The sequence below is a fragment of the Lissotriton vulgaris genome, chromosome 9, assembly GCF_964263255.1.
Source record: "Lissotriton vulgaris chromosome 9, aLisVul1.2, whole genome shotgun sequence".
NCBI lineage: Eukaryota > Metazoa > Chordata > Amphibia > Caudata > Salamandridae > Lissotriton > Lissotriton vulgaris.
In genome coordinates this window covers 927,554,914-927,577,402 of record NC_141697.1, presented here as the reverse complement: position 1 = coordinate 927,577,402, position 22,489 = coordinate 927,554,914, and the positions used below count along the sequence as shown (strand labels likewise).

Sequence of the window (22,489 nt, the reverse complement as noted above, 5' to 3'; positions counted from 1 at the left end):
TCTCCTTCTCCCTCATACTGCTCTCCTCACTCTCCTTTCTTCAGCCTCATGCTACTTTCCTCCTCACTTTTCTTCATTATCCCTCATGCTGATCTTCTCCTCCTCACTCTCCTTCCCAAATCTTAAACACTGCTCTTCTCCTCCTAACTATAAGCTTCATACTGCTACACAGCTAACAATTACAATCCAAACCACATAATTCCACAACACATCACATACATACACTCAATAACAGAGGGGTGACTGATGTATGCCAGGGCAGTGGGTTTGTGGGCATGGCACACAGGGATGTGTGACATGGCAAAGCCAAATGCTCTAACTTAAACAAATGCGAGACCTATGGCATTTCCAATGCTTGTTAATCTTGCCATAGACCCTACTAAATTAAAATCAACTAATTAGGATTTAGAAGCATTTTTAATCCACCCATACTCACTCCCTGCCTACACTCACTCTAAAAGAGCTCTACTTACAAACACTTTGTGCCCACTCATTCATGCTCAGTGTTTGGGTGAGGGTTCGATGATGAAGCAAGCCACGGGTGGGACCTGTGGGTGAGACCCCTATATATATATATAAAGCTCTGCTTGTTGCATTACATTGACAATTTATTTGTCATATTGAAAGGTTCAAGAGAAAGTGCACTTAAATTTGAGTCTGGAATTAATAGCAATGACATCAGTCCTAGTTTTACATTAACATTAAGCAGCGAGTCCGTTGATTTTTGGGATGTGCATGTATTTATTTCCAATGATAGGACTGAAACAAGATAACATAGAAAAGAGACAGCTGGGAATTCCTTACTCCAAGTGTGTAGTTTTCATCCCAGTAATTTATATCTACAGTATACCAAATGGAGAAATGCTATGGCGCAAAAGAATCTGCAGTAATGAATCAGATTTAATAATAGCCCAAAGTGAGAGCAAAGTAAGATTCTTGGACAGGGGATACATAGCGCAGGCTATAGAATCAGCCATAAGTAACTCACAAGACTTAAGTAGAGCAAGTCTACTATTTGGCAAAAGTGATAGCTGGGTAAGCAAAATGGATAAAAAACAAATGGGAGAGGGCGAGGTAAGGTTGATCCCGACCTACAACAAACAAGAGCGACACCTGAGAAACCTCATTAGAAAAAAGTGGCCTCTAATTCTCAGTGATCCCGTTTATCGGCCCACTTCTGTGAAAATGACCTATTATTACATTTAGAGCAATGCCCTTGTTACGAGCAGCTCAGAAATCTCTGTGTGGCACATGGCTCCAAGCAAGAAAGGGATCTTTTTTTAATGTAAAACATGTAGTGCTTGCCAATTTGGTGTCAATACCTCATTATTCTGACCCCATTTCATGACGGACCGAATAAGATTCACAAGTTGCTCACTTGTAAAACAAAATATGTAAATTATGTATTGATTGGTGTATTATAGATTATACATATATTTTTTTCTTCTTTTTTTATACACAGTACATCAATCAACAGAAATAGACTACTACACACCTACGTATATGAGAAATTGTGACACAAGCACTAATTTACCTGGGTGCCTTTTTCGCTCACTTACCTCAGACACACACCACAGATACGCACTCCATGAAAATCGTCACCAGTATGCTCTTGTGAAACTGGGTTTCCCCTCTCATTTTTTCAACGGAGTATGCAGAACCTGGGAAGCTGAGGGTCTACCCACTAAAAAAATATTCTCACTCCTTCCTACGTTATCTGGTGTCTAAACGAGGCCAGAAAGGAAAAAAATCATCTGAATAGTCAGATAAGAGGGGTTTCAATTTTGCTCAGGTATCAACAAGGTCATCAATCAATCAATCAGGGTTTTGTATAGCGTGGCTATTCACCCGTGAGGGTCTACAGGCACTGGGGGAGGGGGCTGCTGGTCAGACTGGGTGGAGAATCATTCGAAGAGCCAGGTCTTGAGGTCCTTCCTGAAGTGGGTCAGCGACACGGATTGCCTGAGGTGGAGGGGCAGGGTGTTCCAGGTCTTGGCAGCGAGGTCGGAGAAAGACTTTCCCCTGGTGCTGGTCTTGTGGATCCTGGGGACAGAGGCAAGGGCAAGTTGGGAGGATCCAAGTTGTCTGGCGGGTATGTGGAATGTGAGGCGGTGGTTGAGGTAAAGCTGGTCCTTCGTCGTTTAGAGCTTTGTAGGCGTGAGGAGGTTGAAAGTGATTCTCTTGGAGGCTGGGAGCCAGTAGAGTTGTTGGTGGTGTTGCGTAATGTGCATTCGGCTGGAGATATCAAGTACCAGTCTGGCTGCAGAGTTTTGGATGTTCTGTAGTTTCTTGAGCTGTTTTCTGGGGGACGCCAGAGTAGAGTGCGTTTACGGTCAGGTCTGCTGGTGATGAGTGCATGGGTGACCGTCTTTCTGGATTCTGGGGAACCCATCTGAGGAAACTGCGTTGATTTGGTGGTTCATGGTGAGCGATGAGTCCAGTATGATGGCGAGGTTGACTGCATGGTCGGTCGGGGTGGGGGAGATCCCAAAGCGGCTGGCCACTAGGAGTCGTCCCAAGCTGAAGGGATGGGTCCCACGATGAGTACTTCAGTGTTGTCCGAGTTGAGATTGAGGCAGCTGTCTTTCATCCAGACAGTAGCGGCCTTCCTTCCACTGTGGAAGTTGGTTCTGGCAGTTGAGGTTTCGTTGGTGAGGAAGAGGATCACCTGGGTGTCATCAGCATATGAGACGATGTTGAGTGTGGGGCTTCTGACAATGGCTGCGAGGGGGCCCATATAGAAGTTGAAGAGAGATGAACTCTGAAACTCAGGGCCTGAACCTCCTTGATCAAAGTAGTAGGGGTCTATCAGGGTAATTTCACTCCATGAAAGTCCTGCGTTCGCTTGTCTCAGGACCCACGGCGCAAAACATTTTATTTTTAATGTTTGGACCCTGAAGGGTAGATGTGAGGGATGTTAATTTTCCAAAGTGCCCAGAGGTGAGGGTGTCCCTACCCTGCCCCCCCTTATACTTGTTTTTTAAAACAGATTCAGTTAATGTTAAATATACAATTTGTGCTGGTATCTTCCCTCGTAGGAACATCAGAGAAATTGCACACATACACACACTAGGCAGCAAACAGTAATTCAATCGTGGGTACTAACTGTTTCTTATCACTGTAAAATTGGGAAGCATAATATTTGTGGACTGATGGGACTATTCAAATATTCACTATTAACTTTGACGTTGTTTGGACAATCTTCACAAAACTTTCCCAAAAAAGTTCATCCACCTCAGCTTCTTCCTTGAAAGTTTGAGGTGATCTATCAAGTGGAGACAGAAATCAAACGGGAGGGGGGGGACATGTTTTGTCCCTTCAAGTTTTCTTTAGGAAAAGAATAGGAATGGTTCAATGAGTACCTCAAACTTCAAAAACAGGCCTGCAGAAGGCAGGAAATACTGTCAACGAGTGACTATTATGCTGTAGAAAGAGAATAATATAAATATGTGTCTGAATAAATATAAAGCCATTCTGATTAAAGAAAAATCTACATACTTCTCACAAAAGATTCTGACATCTGATAATTCAGAACTAGAAATGTTTAAAGTGGTCACAAACTTAATCTCATCTCCCAAAAATACAATTTCAACATTTTAATCAGAACTTCAATGACATTCTGGCCGACTTTTTTGTAGATAAAGTGGTGTAAATTTGTCATAAATTTAACCAATACTCTCCCTCTAATTCTTACTCAATCTCAAAGGCCTTCTGGGCTGCAGCTGCACCCAAGCGTTATCAATTCACTAGCATCCATGCCCCCAGGCTAACATTACAAAGGCAACAGACACAATAGCATTATGTCTAACAAATATTTTGAATTCCATGGTGACATCAGGAATTTTTCCCAAAATTTAGAAAGTAGCTTCTATACTGTCCTTACTGAAAAAGACCAATTTAGATCCTAATGAGCCTAATAATTATAGGCCCATCTCCTTCTTAACTTTTCCTGCAAAAGTTATAGAAAAGGATCTAAATCTGCAAAACACCCAATTCCTGACTGATCATTTCTTACTTGATACTACCCAATTTGAATTCAGAAGCAGCTCATAGTACAGAGATTGCTCTGATTAAAACAACTGAAGAAATTAGATCCATAGTCGATGGTGATGGAAACGCTGTGCTGGTACTCCATGATCTGTCGGCAGCCTTTGACACCGTTGACCTTAAGTTTCTGATTGAATGTCTCCAGGCTGTTGGGATTGAGGGATCGGCCCTTAAGCTTCTGGAATCCTTTTTATCAGAAAGCTCACAGGTGGTTGTTTTGGACCCTTTTGTGTCCAAATCTTTCAATTTGCGTTGCGGGTTCCACGGGGCTCTGCTCTCAGCGATACTCTCTTTAACATTTATGTTAAACCTCTGCCCTCCCTTATCAGATTTTTTGGCTGGACCTTACATCATATGCAGATGGCACCCAAATTGTAGTGGTATTGTCTTCTGCAAACAACCAGGCGGCCTCTAAATTCTGTGACTGCATGACAGCTGTAGGAAAATGGATGAATGTTAACTGCTTAAGGCTCAACTCACCTAAAACGGAGGTCATCATGTTTGGGAACACACCTTCCCTATAGTACCTGCTCTGTTGGCCTACAGAACTTGGACCTCTTCCCACTCCAGTATGCAAGGCCAGAAATCTTGGCGTAATTATGGACAAAAACAAACCTTTGGACCTCAGATTTAATGTGATCACATCCTCCACATTTTATGTCCTTAGGATGCTTAAAAAGATCCTTCTTTATATTCCAGTTTCTGCCCAAAGAATAGTCATCACAGCACATATTCTTTCCAAGAGCCACTACTGCAATGCTTTATATCTCAACATGCAGCAACAGCACCTAAATAAACTGCACGTTTTGCAAAATGCTGCTGCCAGAATGGTAACTGGAACCCCTAAACACCAATCGGCGCACCGGCCATTAAACATCTTCATTCAGGTAACTGATCATGCAAAATAAATCCTTTTAAAATAACATACATACATTATAGAAAGCCTCAAAATGTTACGTTTTGTAAACTTGTACACATTTTTATACTGCAACCACAGTCATTAATACAAGTGGCGTTCACAGATGAGTGCATTTCTTTAATACTCTTCTCCTAAAAGCGTAGGCTTTGCATTAATGAATCAAATGTACAAGATATATATATATATATATATATATATATATATATATATATAAGTCTTGCCTCTGTGGTAGACAATCCTCTATCAAAGATCTACATTGTGGTGCTATAAGCTGGTAGCCAAAGGGTTTGCATTGCAGGGTGTCAAAACTTTTGATGAGGTGGCTCCATCTAAAAGTGTTAATAACAGATCATTCAATCCTCAAGCTCCCCAGTATTCAGCTGAGTTTAGAAACGGCAATTACACCAGCAAAAGACAATTAATTTACCAAACCTGTAACCTGCAATCTAGCAATACCGATATCACAAGAGATCTGTGACTTACTTGCTTACTATTTTCAGGCCAAGATATCTAGGGTTTATAAGGGTTTTCCCATAGCAGTAGGGAGATCCAAGTATCTGCTTCTTTGGAATCTATTTCCACCAATGGCTTCTGTCTGGCTGGAAAAGTTAGATGCCAGCCCCCAAGAACAGGTGCAAGATATGCTGAGGAAGTTCACATCTGGCTCTCCTTCTGATCCTAGCCCTACTTACATAGCTGCCTCTCTATGCTCTATGCTCTCTGCTCACTCCCTGCATTACAGATTTACTCAATCTATTCTTAGACACAGCCAAAATGCCACAGGTTTGGAAATCAGCCTCCGTCATCCCTATTTTAAAAACAAATTATGCATATCCTTTTGACCTTACGAATTATAGGCTCATCTCACGTTTGCCTCTTTGTGGCAAAATTTTGGATGGCCTTGCCAACAAACAACTTTCTAAATACTTGGAGGATAATTGCATACTGGGCTCCCCAAAATCCGGTTGTAGGACCTCTCATCGCACAGAGACCACCCTTATGGCAGTAATGGATTCCACCAGATTACTGCTGGACTAAGGCACTCCAGCTACATTTTACTTGTTTTGTCAGCTGCCTTCGATACAGTAACCCAATACATTCTTATTCAGAGACTGCATGAGATAGGCCTTGATAGAAAAGCCCTTGAGTGGCTTAAAGATTTTCTGGCAAATGAGCCCAAGATGTCTCAATACATACACCCTTTCAAATCCAGAACTATGACTTCCTCAGGGTTTTTCCCTGAGTCCAACACTCTTTAATATGTACATGGCCCCACTTGCAAAGATTGTTCGTGCTTGCGTTTTTGAAATCATATCGTATGCTTATAACATACAATTGATAATTTATTTCGGGCAGGATCCTGAGCAGTCTAAAGTCAGATTCATGTACTGCATGTTTGAGGTGGCTTCATGATTGACCCTCAACTGTTTACAATTGAAAGGATGAAAGACTGTAATTCACCTGTTTGTCACTCTGATTAGAGGACTGGTGGCCTATAGAGCTCGAATTGGTTCCTTGCCTAAAAGGCTAGTAAAAAACCTGGACATCTTGGTGGATAACAATTTATTAATGGAAGAACAGGTTACCTCTATTTGTGGTACATGTTTCAATACGCTGCGGTTGCTAAAAATAAAAAATAAAAACATTCCCATGGCTTCCTATGAGCTCTAAAAGCCCCATCATGAGTCGTCTAGATTATGGGAATGCGCTTCTTGTGGCAGTCAACAAGACTCTTCTTTCCAAACGACAGGTGGTACAAAACACTGCGGAATGCCTAGGCTGCAAACTTCTTGCTGGTGCCCTTCGATACACACACTTAAAGCTTTACATTGGCTACCTGTCAGGGAACACACACTGTTTAAATTCCTATGTCTCACTCACAAATCCCTCATATGGAATGGCCATCTTACCTAAGATTTTTTTTGGTTATTACCCCAGTAGAACTCTGAGGTCAATGGATCAAGCATGCATTCCTAACCGCATTCGTACCAGGTATGGTGGTCGTTCTTTCTCCTGTCTAGCCTCGTACCACTTGAATAGCCTTCCACACCACAGTCAATCCTGGTCTGATTTCTTGAAGTTTAAAAAACATTTGGAAATCCTGGCTCTTTTGATAAGCTGTTTTTCCTTTAGGTCTCTGCCTGGGGGTGAGATACTCCTTCGGGATTGAGTCTTTTTGTGCTTTATAAATGCTGTTAACATAACATAACAGTGCATATGTAACTAAATCTGGTTTGGGGAGCATAGAGGCAAATTAATATTTTACAAATGCACTTGCAGGATTTATCTTATGACTCTCTGCAAAGTTGGATTTTGACTCTGCTCTGCTAAAATGGGTTCACTTCTTTGACTTGTGGTATTGGTGTTTTCGGCTAGCAGTAAGAATATAAGGATTTATTTCCATTAGGGGTTTTTAAACCGTTTTGGAGTGTTGTAGCCCTGTATCTTCTTCAGACTTTTCCTTGAACCTGAGTATTTAACAATTACCTACCCTGAGCATCTAAGCTCTCGCAACCACATACAAAGTTCCACAAATCAGTATATCGATAAGTAACAAAAGACAAAATAACATAGAAGCAGATCCTTTGGTGTGTTTCTTGTCCCAGCAGGGTGGAGATTTATTAGATCCAGACTTGAGGAATAACAGTAAGCCGACACGTGTTTCGTCGTGTGCCGTTGAGTCAACACGACTCTTCAGGGCTTGAACTCAACTTCTTGAAGTGGGTTGAGTGAGGTCTGGAAATTATAGCAATATTCCACGTAGGTGGACTAGAGAGAGACACTGGGATTGCTGGAATTCAAATATCTTTGGTAGCAAAGTGGTGGACTATCCTGTGGTTCTAGACGTAAAGTCACGTTCTGTTAGACTAGTATCGTCTAATTCTTTGAAGTGTCAGAGACTTCCTGGTAAAGAGCCTCTGATTAATACTGTATTATAGGTGTAAACCGGGAGGGGATCCATGAAGTTGAAAACCAAGGAAAACGGGTGTGTCTCCTGGTTAGCGGTAAGCTGTCGGACGGTATCCCTCCTCCGTGATTTCCCGGTGGCCGTCTGTCATGAGCGAACGGTTAAGGGTAATTTTCCGTCTGCTCTTTACGCACCACTTCGTTAACAATTGTGATCATACAAACGTGAACGTTAAACTTGAGGCAGTGCGCCCAGGATATCTGAACTCTAAAATACCCTCTAGTAGTTTACCTACCCTGAGCATGTTTACCTTCAAATATGCCTGCATCATCTAAGGAAGCTCCTGCTCAGTCCAACTTCATTGCAACTTGAATTTAAAAGGGGATCAGGGTTCTAGCTGAGATTCTGTAAAGGTTCACCACTTAACACAATCAACAACATGTCTGACTCTACAGTGTAAACTAAAGACATACAAAACTCAGTGAATGATGTTAACCCTTTCCTGATTCAACCCACATTTCAATTAGTCTTAATATATCCTCATTGGTAACATTATGAAGTAAGTTGTCTCTAAACACTTAAAAGGAGTGAATTCCAATACAGTTGCAAAATGCAGTTAGTCTTCCCACGTTCTCTGAATTTGTTTCTTTTTACGAAAGCATGAGTTAATGCACCTAGTCCCTCCACCAATTAACTAGAGCCCCATCTTTCATCTCCTCCTCTTATCACAGTTCTCTTCAAGAACTTTGCTGTCCTACAATGTCACCAGTGTTTAAAGAGACTATTAAGGGACATGGAGAATCCCCCTTGGGGGGCATGGCCACAGAGCTGATGAGGGAAGACATGTGAGCTTGGAGCTCCGCGCCGACCCCGATATTTATCCTGCACTGGGACCTTGAATTGATCCCCAGACCGCCTGGTGAGACAACAACGGGGGCTGGGAATGTCTGCAGCGCCGATCAGGAGGCTGGCTACACCCCTGCCTGGGGAGCTGGCGAGGTGGTGCGATTCCCTGCAGATCTGCCAAAATGGCACTGATGGAGGTGTTGTGGACATGAAAGCAGTGACCAGAACCGGATCCGAGCGATAACAGGGGAGAAGTGGAAGAGGACGGGGCAGCGTGATGAAGCTGACTCTGCCATCTCTGCCACAGTGACGCTTTGGGAACCCTGCAGAAACGGGACCGGCAGTTGTTGGCCCAATAGGGAGGAAATTGTTGCTATTGTGCTTTACGACGGTCAGAAGGACCAAGGACGCATCAGGGGCGATCGCCGTGTGAGGGAGTGCCTGGCAGGGACTCGATCTGTGGGCAGATGCACGGGAGGAGGTAATGAGGCGCCCGCAGGGAGTGTCGGACCACTGATGGATGACCAGCTGAGAGAGCGGATGGTCACCCTGGATGCCTGGTGGAGCAGAGGAGCCCGTTGTGCGGGAGGCAGGGGTGGGTGTTACTGTACGTATCTGCATTGGGAGGGGCGGCCGTTTGACATTGCTAGACAGTGGGGAAACAAACGGAGGGCCCGTGGAGTATAAGCAGCGGTGTGACTGGGGGATGCTGACTAGAAGCGGAATATTGGAGGAGAGGCCCGCTGCACAGTGGAGGAGCGCGGAGAAGCTGGCACACAGCAAGAGGCAAGGGCGGAAAGCGCAGATTGGCGGAAACACTGCAGCAGAATCAAAAGAGAGGACTGTATCTCGGGATGGCGGACGGTAGACTACCCCGGAGTGTGAAGTAATGAGACACTGAAAGGGGAAGCAGGATAGTAATTGATTGCCATTTTGGGCCCGACTGCCATCCTGGATGCCTGAACGGGAGGAAAGGCCCGCACTGTGAAGAGCACCGGGTGGCACCGCTGGTCAGAAGCTGGAAAGGAGAGTGCTGCCAATTGCACATTCCTGACTCATATGGAAGGCCCTTGGTGGGCTGATTGCAACGGCAGTGGCTGGGTGAATCTGAGGGAGAGCAGCCCTGGAAGGAAAAGAACCACTGATCAATAGCTGTGAGCGAGGTGACTGCAGGACACTAGAAGGTGAGGCGGAGGGGCCACGGGGTGCTGCATAGTGGGAGGCACTGCAGCGGACTTACTGGGGAGAACTGTGTGGCATGGGCTCCTGCATCACTGGGGACACCGGCACTGCGAGGCAGGCTGAATAGTGCGGCTGGGCACGGCCAGACGAGAGGAGCTCAGCCTCTGGTGTGTTCCCAGCTGTTGTGGACGATGTGTTAAGCAGGGGCTGGTGAAGTAACAGCACTGCTGAGGAGATTTGAGTAGCGGCCCCTAGAGCATAGAAGACCCTCACGCGGTTGTGTTGCGTTCAATGGGGCGGAGACTGGCCAAGAAGGAAAGCGGGAGGGGATTCTGATGCATGGGCTGCTGCATGTGGAAGTGAGAGTCAAGCAACCGGACTGCAGAGAAAGGGACTGAGCGGCGGCAAGTGCATGACAGGGGAGAACTTGGAGTGGACTGTAACGGATGTATGGGTCCCTTGAAACAACTCCTCAGCCCATGAGGCTGGACGCACCGTGACGAGCAGAGGCTTGGGTCCCCCGATGAGGCACTGCTTTGTGTTTAGCCAGCGGAAGTGGGTGAAAACTGTGTGGAGAGTTGGTGCATCGAACGGACTGCAGCTGGAGGTGCTCAGAGGAGTGAATCAGCGGGCGGCAGGTTACGAAGTGTGAGAAGAGTGCGGAGGAGGCGGGGACAGCGACTACTGTTAGAGGCACGAGATCATCGTCAGCGTTAGATGCGCAGGAGGGGCTCACACAACATCCAGTAGGGTTGCCACAACAACAAGTGGAACAAATACTTAAAGCTATTACCGACACAAGGGAAGCTTTACAGTTGGACATTGCGCATGTGGCACAGGGATTGGTGACGGTACAACGCGTACCGTCACAACGCGTGCTGTTACAACGCGTCCCTTACAACGCAAGTCGTTACCACGACTTGCGTTGGGGGCGCGGATATCGAATAGTATAATTTACTATTCTAACACCAGTCCCCGTGGACACTAGGGAAGGTGTTGGAATAGTAAATTTACTATTTTTAATCTTCTAGCGCCCTCCAGCGCAAGTCGTGGTAACGGCTTGCGTTGTTACGGATGCGTCGTAACGGCACCGCGTTGAAACATCCGCGTTGTAACGGATGTTTCCCGTGGCACAGGGACTAGGATTGCTCCGAGCTGATCATGCTAAACTTGCTGAGAGGGTGAAGCAGACGGAAGTCACCCTAGAGACCTTGGAACCTGCCCAGAAGGTGATGGAAGCTCAGATGACGGTTGTTCAGCACCGATTGCAAACCCTAGAGCGGAGAGCAGAAGAAGCAGTAAGGAGGAATCAAAGAAATAATGCCCGAGTGGTGGGGCTGCCGGAAGGAGTGGAGGGGACTAACATGGTGGATTACCTGGAAGCCTGGCTGAGAAAGGAGGTCGCACCTGAAGGCCTGACATCTTTCTATACCCTGTGAGAGCACATAGAGTTCCAGCTCGGCCGCTGGCTCCCGGGAGACCGCCCAGGCCGGTGGTGGCGAGGCAGCTCCGCTACAAGGACAGGTATCTCCTGTTGCACAAGGCCCGAACCGCAGGCCCATACAAGGTGGGCAATGGTAAAGTGAAGCTATTCCAGGACTACACACTCGAAGTACAACGCAGCCGAGCTTCATTCCTCGAAGTCAAGAGAGCGCTCCGAGACGAGGGTCTCCAGTATTGCCTGATGTTCCCGGCACGCTTAAAGATAGCCATGGATGGTAAGACGTTCTTCCATGACAGCCCTGAGGAAGCCTGGAATTGGCTGGAGTTGTACAAAGCGGGCGCTGGGGAAGCGGGGCGTGACACGAGCACGCTAGCGGAGGGACCACGTCCTCGTCGCTCGTGGCAAATCGGTTCAAAAGGGGGTGGTAATGGACGGAGCATCTGAATCAATCAAACACTCACACCCAGTCAAAAGATCTGGGTTTAATCCATCACTGTTCTTTAGCCCACTCTGCCACCCCAGTTCAGACATGGCTATATGCAAATCAGTCTGACCCTGTGCCTCATGAGAACAGTCCAGCCCGAACTGCCAAGCCATGCCTTCCCTGGACCGGAAACAAGCTTCCGAGGATCGGTTGACTGGGTGTGAGTGTTTGATTGATTCAGATGCTCCGTCCATCACCACCCCCTTTTGTACCGCTTGTGGCAAATCAGCAGACACCGTCCTGCAGCTCAAATGCCCATGGAGACACAGACGGAGAAAGAGCGCTCTGCTGCTTTACAGGCCGTCACGGCCATTTCCCAAGAGATGAGAACAGCGTCACTTGAGGTATCAGAATCGGAAAAGGGCTCTTTGGGATCGGACACTGAAGAATCGGAAACAGGAAGTGTTCACTTGCCACATGTGATGGTGGGACGGCAGATGAGATCGTAGATGCATAACACTATAGTCTGACTTGCATGGACGCAAGATTGGGAGGGGAACTGGTTCCGATCCTTGGGCATCTCCATTGAATTGGCTGGTGGCTGAACACTGGTGGTTGGAGGGGTTCATAAGATCAGATGAGTACGTACTATTGTGGTCCCGCTATATTATGGCACCGGATGGGGCCGACCAGCTCTCTTGGGGGGGTACGGCGTAGCTTGATGGAGGAATAGTAGGTTGATCCTCTGATGCTCTGGCCCACCCCCCTAATTTTGTGTGGGTGTGGTTCCTTGGTTTTTACTAAATGAGCAGTTTGTATAGTAGTTTGGATGGGTACCAGCATTGTAGCGCCTGTTCTGGGGTGAGGAAGTTGGGGGCGGTTCTGGGGTTTGGTTCGGGTAGTTAGATCCACCGGTGTGTTACAATGTGGAGGGAAGCTGTTATGGAGGACTTGGTCTCAACCTGGGAACGAAACTTAATTTGAAATGTACTACCTGGAATGTGCGGGGGCTCCACACAATGCTGCAACGCCATAAGGTGCATGCTTATTTGGTACAACGGGGGACTCACATAGGCTTTCTGGAGGAGACACATATTAATCGATCTGAGGGGCTGGCACTGAAACGTAGATGGAGGCGGCAATTATTTTATACGACCTATTCGGCTTTTGCTAGGAGAACTCTGATATGGGAAAGAGCGGGAGTCCCATTCCAGCCAACGGAACAATTGGTGGATCCAGAGAGGAGGTTTGTGGTGGTGGCGGGTCGCCTAAATGGAGTAGATGTGTCGCTATGTAGCATATACGCCCCTAATGTGGATCAGGTGTCTTTCTTTGGTCATCTATCAGGGAGTTTAACACCATATATGACTAGTTTGATATTGATGGGAGGGGACTTTAATTATTCAATTGCAGATGTAGAGATGGATAGGTCCCACCCCCCGCTCCCCGACACCCCAATACATAGACTCTCTAAGGCTAGATGTGCGTGGCAAACTAACTGGGGGCTGGTAGATACTTGGCACATGCATCATTTAGAGGAGCGGGATTACTTGTACTTCTCCGGCCTCCATGAACTACATGTGCGGCTTGATGCGATATTATGCATCCCTGATATCCACGGCAAAGTAATCCATAGCGAATACCTAACTAGGACAGTATCGGATCATAACCCGCTACTAGAGCAGAAACGATGGGTCCGGGAGAGAGCTGTGATACCGACCTGGGGGCTGCGACCGGAGGCGCTGGAAGATCCAGCCTTCCGTGAGGACCTTGGAATGGGTATAAGTCAGTATTTTGCTGAGAATGAAGGCACAGTGGCAGTTAAGTGGGATGCTTTTACAGGGGAAGTTCGGGGCTTATGTATTGCCAAAATGGTGTGGGTGAGGAAAACACTATTAAATGACATAGAGGCAGCAGAGCACCAGTTGCGTGGGGCTGAGAGAGTCCGCCATAAGGACGTGGGGGCACAAGGGGAGGTCTTGGAAGCTAGAGAGGCAGTGGCGGTGTAAGTGGAGAGGTTGCGCTCCTTTGACCACAGGTCATACCGAGCGAGGGTGCACGCGGAAGGAGATAAGACGAGCGCGCTGTTGGCATGGTTGGCTAACCCGAATCCCCGGGGGACACCTATACTGGGACTGACGGCCCCAACGGGTGAATTGGTGTACACGCAACAGGGGATAAATGGCTTGCTCCTGGATTATTATATTGAACTCTACCATAGCAAGTTACGACAGGATGGGGATGCCATAGGAGAGTTCCTCTCTGAATTGACCCTGCCTAGGCTAGAAAAGGAACTAGAAGACTTATTGGGGCAAGAGATCACGCCAATTAAGCATATGGCGCGTAACAAAACACCGGGGGTGGATGGCCTACGAATAGAAGTCTATTCTGCGTATGTTGATAGTTTAGCTCCACTACTGCTGGTGGTGTATCAGGAGGCACAGAAGTTGGGGCAGTTACTAGTAACCAACCGGGAGGCCATTATTATTCCGTTGTTGAAGCCTGGGAGAGAACCGTCTGATATGACAGCATATCGCCCACTTTCAATGTTGACCGCCGACTATAAAATCTTGAGTAGGATCCTCGCGACTCGGCTCCTCCCGTACATGACACAGGTGATCCCTCCAGCTCAAGTGGGCTTCATCCCCACACGGAACACATCTGTTAACGTGCGGCGACTACTTCGTATTCTGGAGGGGGACCACAGTTTGGCACCTACTGCAACGGACCTTTAGGTTGATATTGAAAAGGCTTTTGATAGCCTGGAATGGCCGTTCCTATTTCAGGTTATGCGAGTGATGGGCCTGGGAGAGGCGTTCGTGGGGTGGACTCAGATCCTTTACAGATCAGCGACGGCCTGAGTGCGGACGGGGGCGACGGTTTCATTAACCGTTTTTAGTGGAGCGGGGAACGCGACAGTGTTGTTCACTGTCTCCACTGCTGATTGCTCTTGCAATTGAGCCGCTGGCTGCACATGCCAGGTTGGGGAAGCATTATGCTGTTCTGGACCTACGCGGAGACATGCAGTACATCTCGCTTTACGGAGATGACCTGCTCATGTTCCTGGATACTCTGACGGGGGCGACGACGCTACTACATACGTTTCGGGCGGATTCAGGGCTTTGGGTGAACTGGGCATAGACTTGCCTTTTCCCTGTGAGTCAGACGATGGTGAGCCCTGACCAAGTGGGAGGCATACGATGGGAGCCTCACTGTTTACCCTACCTTAGGACTAACATCTATCACACGTAAGATGCCCTTTTGGAGGTAATGTGGGCAGAGCCCTACGAGGGGTTAAAGGGAATATGGCATCTGGGGTACATTGCCGCTATTGGTGGCGGGCTGAGTGGCACTCTTGAAGATGGTTGTACTGCCTCGGTTGCTTTATTATTTCAGGACATTGCCAATTTGGATTCCAGGCTCGTTGTTTAAGACGCTCTGTTCCTTGATGGGGGGGGGGGGAGGGGTTATATGGGGGAGCGGTAGACGGCGGGTGGCTTTGGCCATGATCAAGCGACCTCGAGCTGAAGGAGGATGGGCAGACCCAGACTTCGAACTGTACTATCTAGCAGCTCAACTGCAGTGGCTTACCCAGGCACTGGCGGGAGAGTTTAGGGGCCCAGATGGCCCGATGTGCCGATGGATTCCAAGCCATTTGCTATCATTTGTTATATTTTGTCAGCGGCTGCGGATTAGGTCATTAACTCATGAGGAGCGGACGCTGAGGTTATGATGGATCCGAAGCCAACGTAGGAGTGGGGCTGCCCTGCCGTATGCTCCGGAGATTCCTTTAGGCATGTGCAGAGCCCTACCACATGGGGGAGACTGGTCTGCACTGGCTGCGTGGGAGGAGCAGGGATTGCAAGTGACGGGGGACCTATATGAGGAGGGTGTCCTCTAGCCTCTTGACACTGCAAGATAGATATGGCCTTCCAAGGGGCGATTTGTTTACTGCATTCAGCCCTTATATCTGCAATTCAACGCCATTGGGGAGGGGGGTTGTTGGAGCCGCAGACATCATTAACGTGTCAGTATGTCATGATGGCAGCAGGGACCTTCAAAGCTATAACGTGTTTATACCGGCGAATGGTGGACGAGGGGATGCAGCCATTGAGCCAATTGCAATGGAAATGGGAGGCAGACCTGGGTAGGGAAATTCCTGAAACGACGTGGTCTAAGATAGTGGAGAGAGCGTGGAAGAGCACGCTCAATGCTAGGTTCCAGCTTATCTATTTCTATGTGTTGCAGAGGGTGTATTTAACCTAGGCACGGATAAATAAGTATTTTAATGTGGACTCAGCCCGATGCCCCCGCTGCAACTCAGAAGAGGCAGAATTTATTCATATGATGTGGAGTTTCCCGCAGTTGGGAACGTATTGGGAGATAGCGGTTGATATATTATGTGGGGTAACGGACAGGAAGATAGACCCAGACATGGGTGCATATATATTGCATTGGTTTCCTGATACGGCTAGGACGAAATTACAAGTACGTTTTTGGACCTGGGGTTATTGCTATCCAAGAAGGAATTAACAAAGCATTGGAAAACCAGGCAGGGACCCAACGTTGAGCGCTGGAAGGCGGAGTTCGCCAAATGGGCAGCCAATGAGAGTGCAGTTCGTTCCAACAAGCTGGGCGATCTAACAATGATAAGGTATTAGAAGCTGCAAACGCATGGGAGGCTGTGGTTGCGCTGCTGCTGTTGCCTGAACCGGAGTCAGATGGAGATTCGTTGGATATGCTGATAGGAACACCCCCAGCTGACGGACAGTATTGGGGCTCCTAACAAGTCCAGGGGACACTATTGCGGAATTAAGAATGAACTAGACCAAGTTCCCCAGTTCGGAAGTGGAGGAGAGGTAAACACTCCTGAGTAGTTATGTACTACTGCTAGTTTTTCCAGCTATGTTACTGAAGAAACCACCGGTGGCATGGGTTACGGAGGGCAAAAGAGGAGGGATTGATTTATCATTGGGTGGGCGCATTGCTTGATCGAACTAATGGCACATTATTATTATTATTATTATTATTATTATTATTATTTCTGATTTTGTAAAGCGCCTGGTTACACTGTCAGTGTGTCCCCGCGCTGTCAGAAGAGTCAGTTGCTCCGACAGTCAGAAATGTCAGACAGTCAGACAGTCATGGGTTGGAGATGAAAGGACCGTCAAGTTAAACATGTATATTGAGGACGTTTTCAACTGGAAGCAAGCGTAAACATGTAAAGGAAATGAGTACTCAGGTGTATAGTCTTGATCAGATGGCTCAATCGAAATAATGTACATGAATAAGAATTGTTCCCTCACTACTAATGATGTAAAACAAATGCCAGATGTTTCACTTGTGGGAGAAAATCAATAAAAATATGTTTCAACATGGAGAATTTTCCTCAGGAAGGAAGGGGAAATCTGCCTTTTTCCACAATAGCTTCACTAAACACACAAGCTTCCCCATCCTCTTCAATATTAGACATCTTATTGCTGGTGCAGGGAACTCTTTATGGGCTACTGCACGCCTCTGCACTGGGGAACTAGATACCCTTGTACTGTCTACTTGAACGAGATATAGTCCGGACATAAACCTACCAGCACATGTGTGAAGACTCTGGTTGGACCCATCTTTCAAAGAACTCAGTAAGTGTACAAACAGAAGAACGATCATCACAAGCAACCAAAACCATCCACCACTCATCTAATCCATCTACAATCTTACAGACCAGGGATTGCAAAAAAGGGAATATATACACCATACATTTTATCATTACTACCATGCCCGCTGTGTTATTAAATACAAAAGGCATCCAGTAAATTGTAATCTTAAAAAGCGGATGTATGTCGTTACAACGCATGCTTTTTCCACGCATGCCTTTACAACGCAGGTTTTACAACGCAAGTTGTTACAACGGTTTGCGTTGGGGGGCGCTGGATAGTGAATAGTTTAACTTACTATTCCAACTCCAGTCCCCGTGGGTAGTAGGGAAGGTTTTGGATAGTAAATTAAACTATTCCCTATCCTACAGCGCCCTCCAGCGCAAGTCATTTTAACGACTTGCGTTGTAATTCCTGCGTTGTAAAGGTACTGCGTGGAAAAAGTTGCGTTGTAAAGGATGTTTCCCTAAAAAGCTAGCATTGTTATCAAGGATAGGAAAGAATCCTAAACGATTAAAACTGCACGCACTAAACAATAGTAATCTCAGTGTTCCTGTCAATCCATAAGTTCTGACTCACCAATGGTTCTCTAACACCTTCAATAAAGAAAATCTAAAATTAGCATTCCTCAGAATTGGGAAGAAGCATCCCCCTACCGTAAGTGCAATGAAAAATTCCATTGCAAATGATGACAGTTTAAAAAACAGAAAAAGGTCTTGTGCCAACTGATTCATTTAGCTGCAGGCCCAATGGTCAATGACACAGATGTCCCTAGTTATTTGGATGTATCAAGAAAAGGAAAGAAAGCTATGAAACACCGACCAATAAATCAGTCATATATCCTTTTCTTCATCGGACTAATACAAAAGCTGAAAGATATGTGTATAGCTGATCGAAAACAGGTAGGTTTTATAAACTGTAGAGCAGGAATGAGATTAACTGCATTATACCTCCTCACCAATGTTAGGAAAAGTTTGATCCCAAAAGCTCAAGAGGACTTAGCTTTACTAGGAGTATCCATATTATCTGGGTGTGAGACTAGCTGGAGATGGTTGATAATTTTTAAATGAGGAACACTTAGAGGTAGGCATGCTAGATAATTTAGCATAGCCATACCTATAAGTATATAATACCCGCTTAACATAAGTTTTAAAGACTATAAAGTGTTCTGCCTAACCAGGTTATTTTTGCTAGTGGTGGTAGCCTGTCTCTTTGACAGCCAAAGCAAATCTGTAGACCTGAGCTGAGCCACTTCTGAACTATTCAGGGTGGGCTCATTTGCACAATATCTGGGTGTTCGCCATCATGCTGTGTTGCAAAGAATGGAAGCAACCAAGTGACATCGCAATGAAGAAAGCAATGGGAGGTAAGGAGGTTAAAATGGCTTTACTACCACCCGATTCTTTTGTGTGTCTGCTTATGTTTGCCTGCGCATGTTTTTGTGCGAGAGAAAAGCAAGAGAAATATTACAAAACAAGAACATTTTAAAATATCACTGTGTTTAGCTTTTGTTTTGTATAACGAGTTAACCTGTTACGTTTATAGAGACACATTTCTCACGAGTTTTGGCATGTGCTGCAACTAGTATAGTAGTCAATAAGCATCTGCGTATTTTGCCTTTAGCTCCGCCCACTCGCCACATTTAAATGAGTACCTGCACTATTTTTTCCCAATTTAAGGCACTGCATACAACAAATGCACCTTAAACTGTAGTCAAGGAGCCAGGGCTAAACACTTGGAACTCCTTACATAGTAACACAAGTGAGAAAATACACACTTTTTTGGAGAGGGTATGGGGTGAACGCTAAAGATACATCAGTGTTATAAAAAACTATACAAATGTTACGACAATATTAGTTTCCACAGCTACGTTCTGCCTGGCGTAAAGGGCATCAACACCTTGTAAGGGGTTGTAAGAGCTATATAAATGCAATTACAATACAATAACCTTCTGGACAGGAAACAAATGTGGGATCACACTGCTTCACCTCCCAGCGGGTTCGCCCCTAAGCATTATGGTGGATGCAGTTCATAAAGCGTGTGTACTTGCACAAAAGTTCTTTCAAGTGTATCAGCAGGTTGGTGCAGATCAATGCTGGCCATCTCTAAACACGTGTATCTTGATTATTATCCGTCATCAGTAGAGATTAGGCATGAAAATATTTGGGGTTGCTTCTGGACAGGACACCTCCAAAGGGTTTAGAGGATGATGGTAAAAGTGTTCATTTTTATTTTCAGTTGGTAACTTCTGTGTCTGTTTTGAAGTGAAGAACTGCTGAAATCTCTTGTTCTGATGCAGTCCTGCCAAGTACCACACATCAGGCATTAGACTAACAAATTTTAGTGTGGTGGTCAGCATCATCAGACTAAAATGCGAAGTCACGCATTATAGCTCTGTCGCCTCTCCCTCGAGAGCGCCGGGCTATGGTATGTTAAGTTAAACTAGCAGTCGTTTGAGCAAGCAGCGGGAGCGCAGACCTCATGCTGGTCAGATTAGCGCTGCTGTTGCAGAGACAAACTATGGACTGACACTGTACTGCTCTGCACAGTGTGCAGTGCTGCTGTGTTCAAGCTGTATTATGCAAGCATGCGCCGGCCAGGCTGCCTGGGGGTGGGAGGGTATCTGTTGATTGTTAGCTGGCTGTTGTATTCACTGCAGCGGATGCGTTCATGTGACATGGCGTCACAACTGCAACAAACAGTGTGTCCATTTCCTGAGAAGGGAGGCAGGAAGCTAAGTTACTCCTGAGGCGGGCTGAGATGTGGGCGCGCAGCAGCTATGAATTTGTTTCTTTAGTTTGAGTGTCAGCCACTGCTCGCACCGCTGCCTGTTGCGAATTCATCATGGGGTTTCATCATGCCGCTGCCCTGTGACCGAACCAGGTAGGTGACGAGAGGTCAACCAGACTGTCAACCCGGAGAGGTTGCTGCGTGGCTCACTGCTCTCTAGGCTCAGGCTAGGCCCCGGCGGGGTAGGCTTCATTCAGCCGATTTATTTATTGATTTAAGGCACTGACTAGACTTGCAAATATAATTTTGGGCCCTGACTGAGGGCCTCCAGTCCATGCGAGACCTCTCAGTGCTGCTCTGCTGTGGAGGAGGTTGCGCACACTGGCTCCAGGCAGGAGTGTTTTCAAGTCCTGCTGTGCTCCCCTGCTGCCTCAAAGGCCTTGGCCCTCAGCAGGTAGGAGATTCCCGTCGTCTGGACAGGCCTGTGATGTAAAGAATTCTTCTCCCACCCTCCATGTGTGTTGCAGAAATGTAGGGGTACTTGTGTCTGTCCAGGTGAGAGCTGTGCTGTACTATCTTGAAAAGGCACAGACCAGAGCCTGTGACTTGTTGATGACCTGAACTGGCAGCTGCAACTGAGGATTGTGCAGATTGTCAACTCTTTAATGCAGCACTGAGCCCCCTAATTCAAGAGAGGCCCAGCGTCTGCTCTGTCACCGCAATGGCAGCACCAGTTCAGGCGATTCACAATTTAGCAGAACCCTGTATTCCAGAAAGTTGATAAGTGACCTGTCTAGAATTGGCAAGCAATCAGTGCTGACAGAGTGGTGTCTGCGGTTGGAGTGGTGATGTATAACTATGAAATGTTACAGGCAGTGCTTGAAATGGAAAAGTAGAAAAAGTGCTGGTACTTATTATCCACACCGTTCTCATTCGCTCCTCCGAAGTGCCGCTGTTCTCCCATTAAATGTATTGCAGCAGAGCTGAGAAGTGCAGATTGTCTCCCTTTTACATTAAAGTAGTGCAGGTACTCAGTGCCTGACACCATCTGCCCAGTTAAAGCAATAGTTTACAAGAAGAAGTTTGAATTTAATGATCACTCTGGTAAGGTGTTGCAGCACGGACCTGCAGTTTTAAACTGGAGAGATCTGTGCCAATTATCTGCGGCACTGCAGTGCAAGCAGGTGTAAAGTGTAGGATGAGAGGAGATTATGCAAGTGTATTAGAGCACTTCGAAGATGGTAGTTGGTGTTTTGAAGAACTGTGGTAATTGCTTTTGGCACCTGTTGAAGAGGACTGTCCTTCCATTTCTGGCACTCTGCAGGAGTTTTAAGATCTTCTTAGAGTTTCTCGTTGCCCAAATTGGTGTAACGACATCTAAATGTTTCCCCTCCTGCCCGTTGCTTGAAAGTGTCACTCATAGTCGTTGAATGTCACTCATAATTGCACTGAAATTCTGAAAATGTCACACAAGTTATCTGAAACCTTGGCAGCTATGCTGATGTGCTAAAGGCGAGTTTGCAGCATTAGCCATTAAAAGTGCTCAGTAGCAAAAACAACTGCTGTAGATGTCGGTGTCTAACCCCGAGTCCGCAGCTATGAAGCAGCGCACGGTCTTCCCTCTGTTTGAGGTGGATAAAACGAGCACTGTGAAGTAGGCATTTACAACACCCAATGCTGAAGCGTCAAAAGACAAGTAAGTGTTTGGTGGGCGCTATATAAATTATAACCAGTAACATTAGCAAATAACGGCATAGCAAAGAATGCCCCATTGCCAACCCCGCCCCCTACTATAAAACCAGTTGAATGGAGCAGGTCTGACCATCAAATACCCGGTTACCGTACAAGTTGTGGCTCACCTCATCAGGACGTTGTAGGAACATCTCTGCCCTGGAGTCAGAGACAATGATGAGGATAGCAAAATGTTTCTGCTCCCCTACACAACAAATACAGCTTCCTCAGGGTGAAACAATGTGCGGTGTATTGTTCTATTGCGCATGCGCAGAGCAGTAGCTACCGATTTGTAGAACATGCGCAGTGAAGGCGTCTATTCGAAGCGTGCATCTTTGGAAGACGCCGAAATGCGCTGACTGAGAACGTGCGCCTCTTTTCTATGCACGAGGCTGATTCAGGGAAAATCACCTTGAATTGTCGTTTGTTTTTGGTTTTACTGAATTTCCAAATTTTAAGTACAATGCATGATTGCGCCTTTTGTGGAACTGAAGTTGATACATTTGATTTCCCAGGCAAACATACCGACTCTGTTCGGGTTTTAAGATTCAGCAAAGCCATGATTTTAAGTATTACTTTATATGAAGTCGTCTGCATTGATTTTTAACCT

At 46.4% G+C, this 22,489-nt stretch overlaps 1 protein-coding gene across 1 annotated transcript in view; it reads right to left on the bottom strand.

Annotated features, from left to right (window-relative positions):
- The window catches only part of LOC147692542 (uncharacterized), a 308,991-nt gene extending 286,859 nt beyond the window's left edge, over positions 1-22,132 (bottom strand). Inside the window, exon 1 of the mRNA XM_086938768.1 lies at positions 22,008-22,132. Coding sequence (XP_086794894.1) covers positions 22,008-22,031 — 24 coding nt within the window. The 5' untranslated portion in view covers positions 22,032-22,132. The remainder of the gene's footprint in view (positions 1-22,007) is intronic.
- Positions 22,133-22,489: the final 357 nt, after the last annotated feature.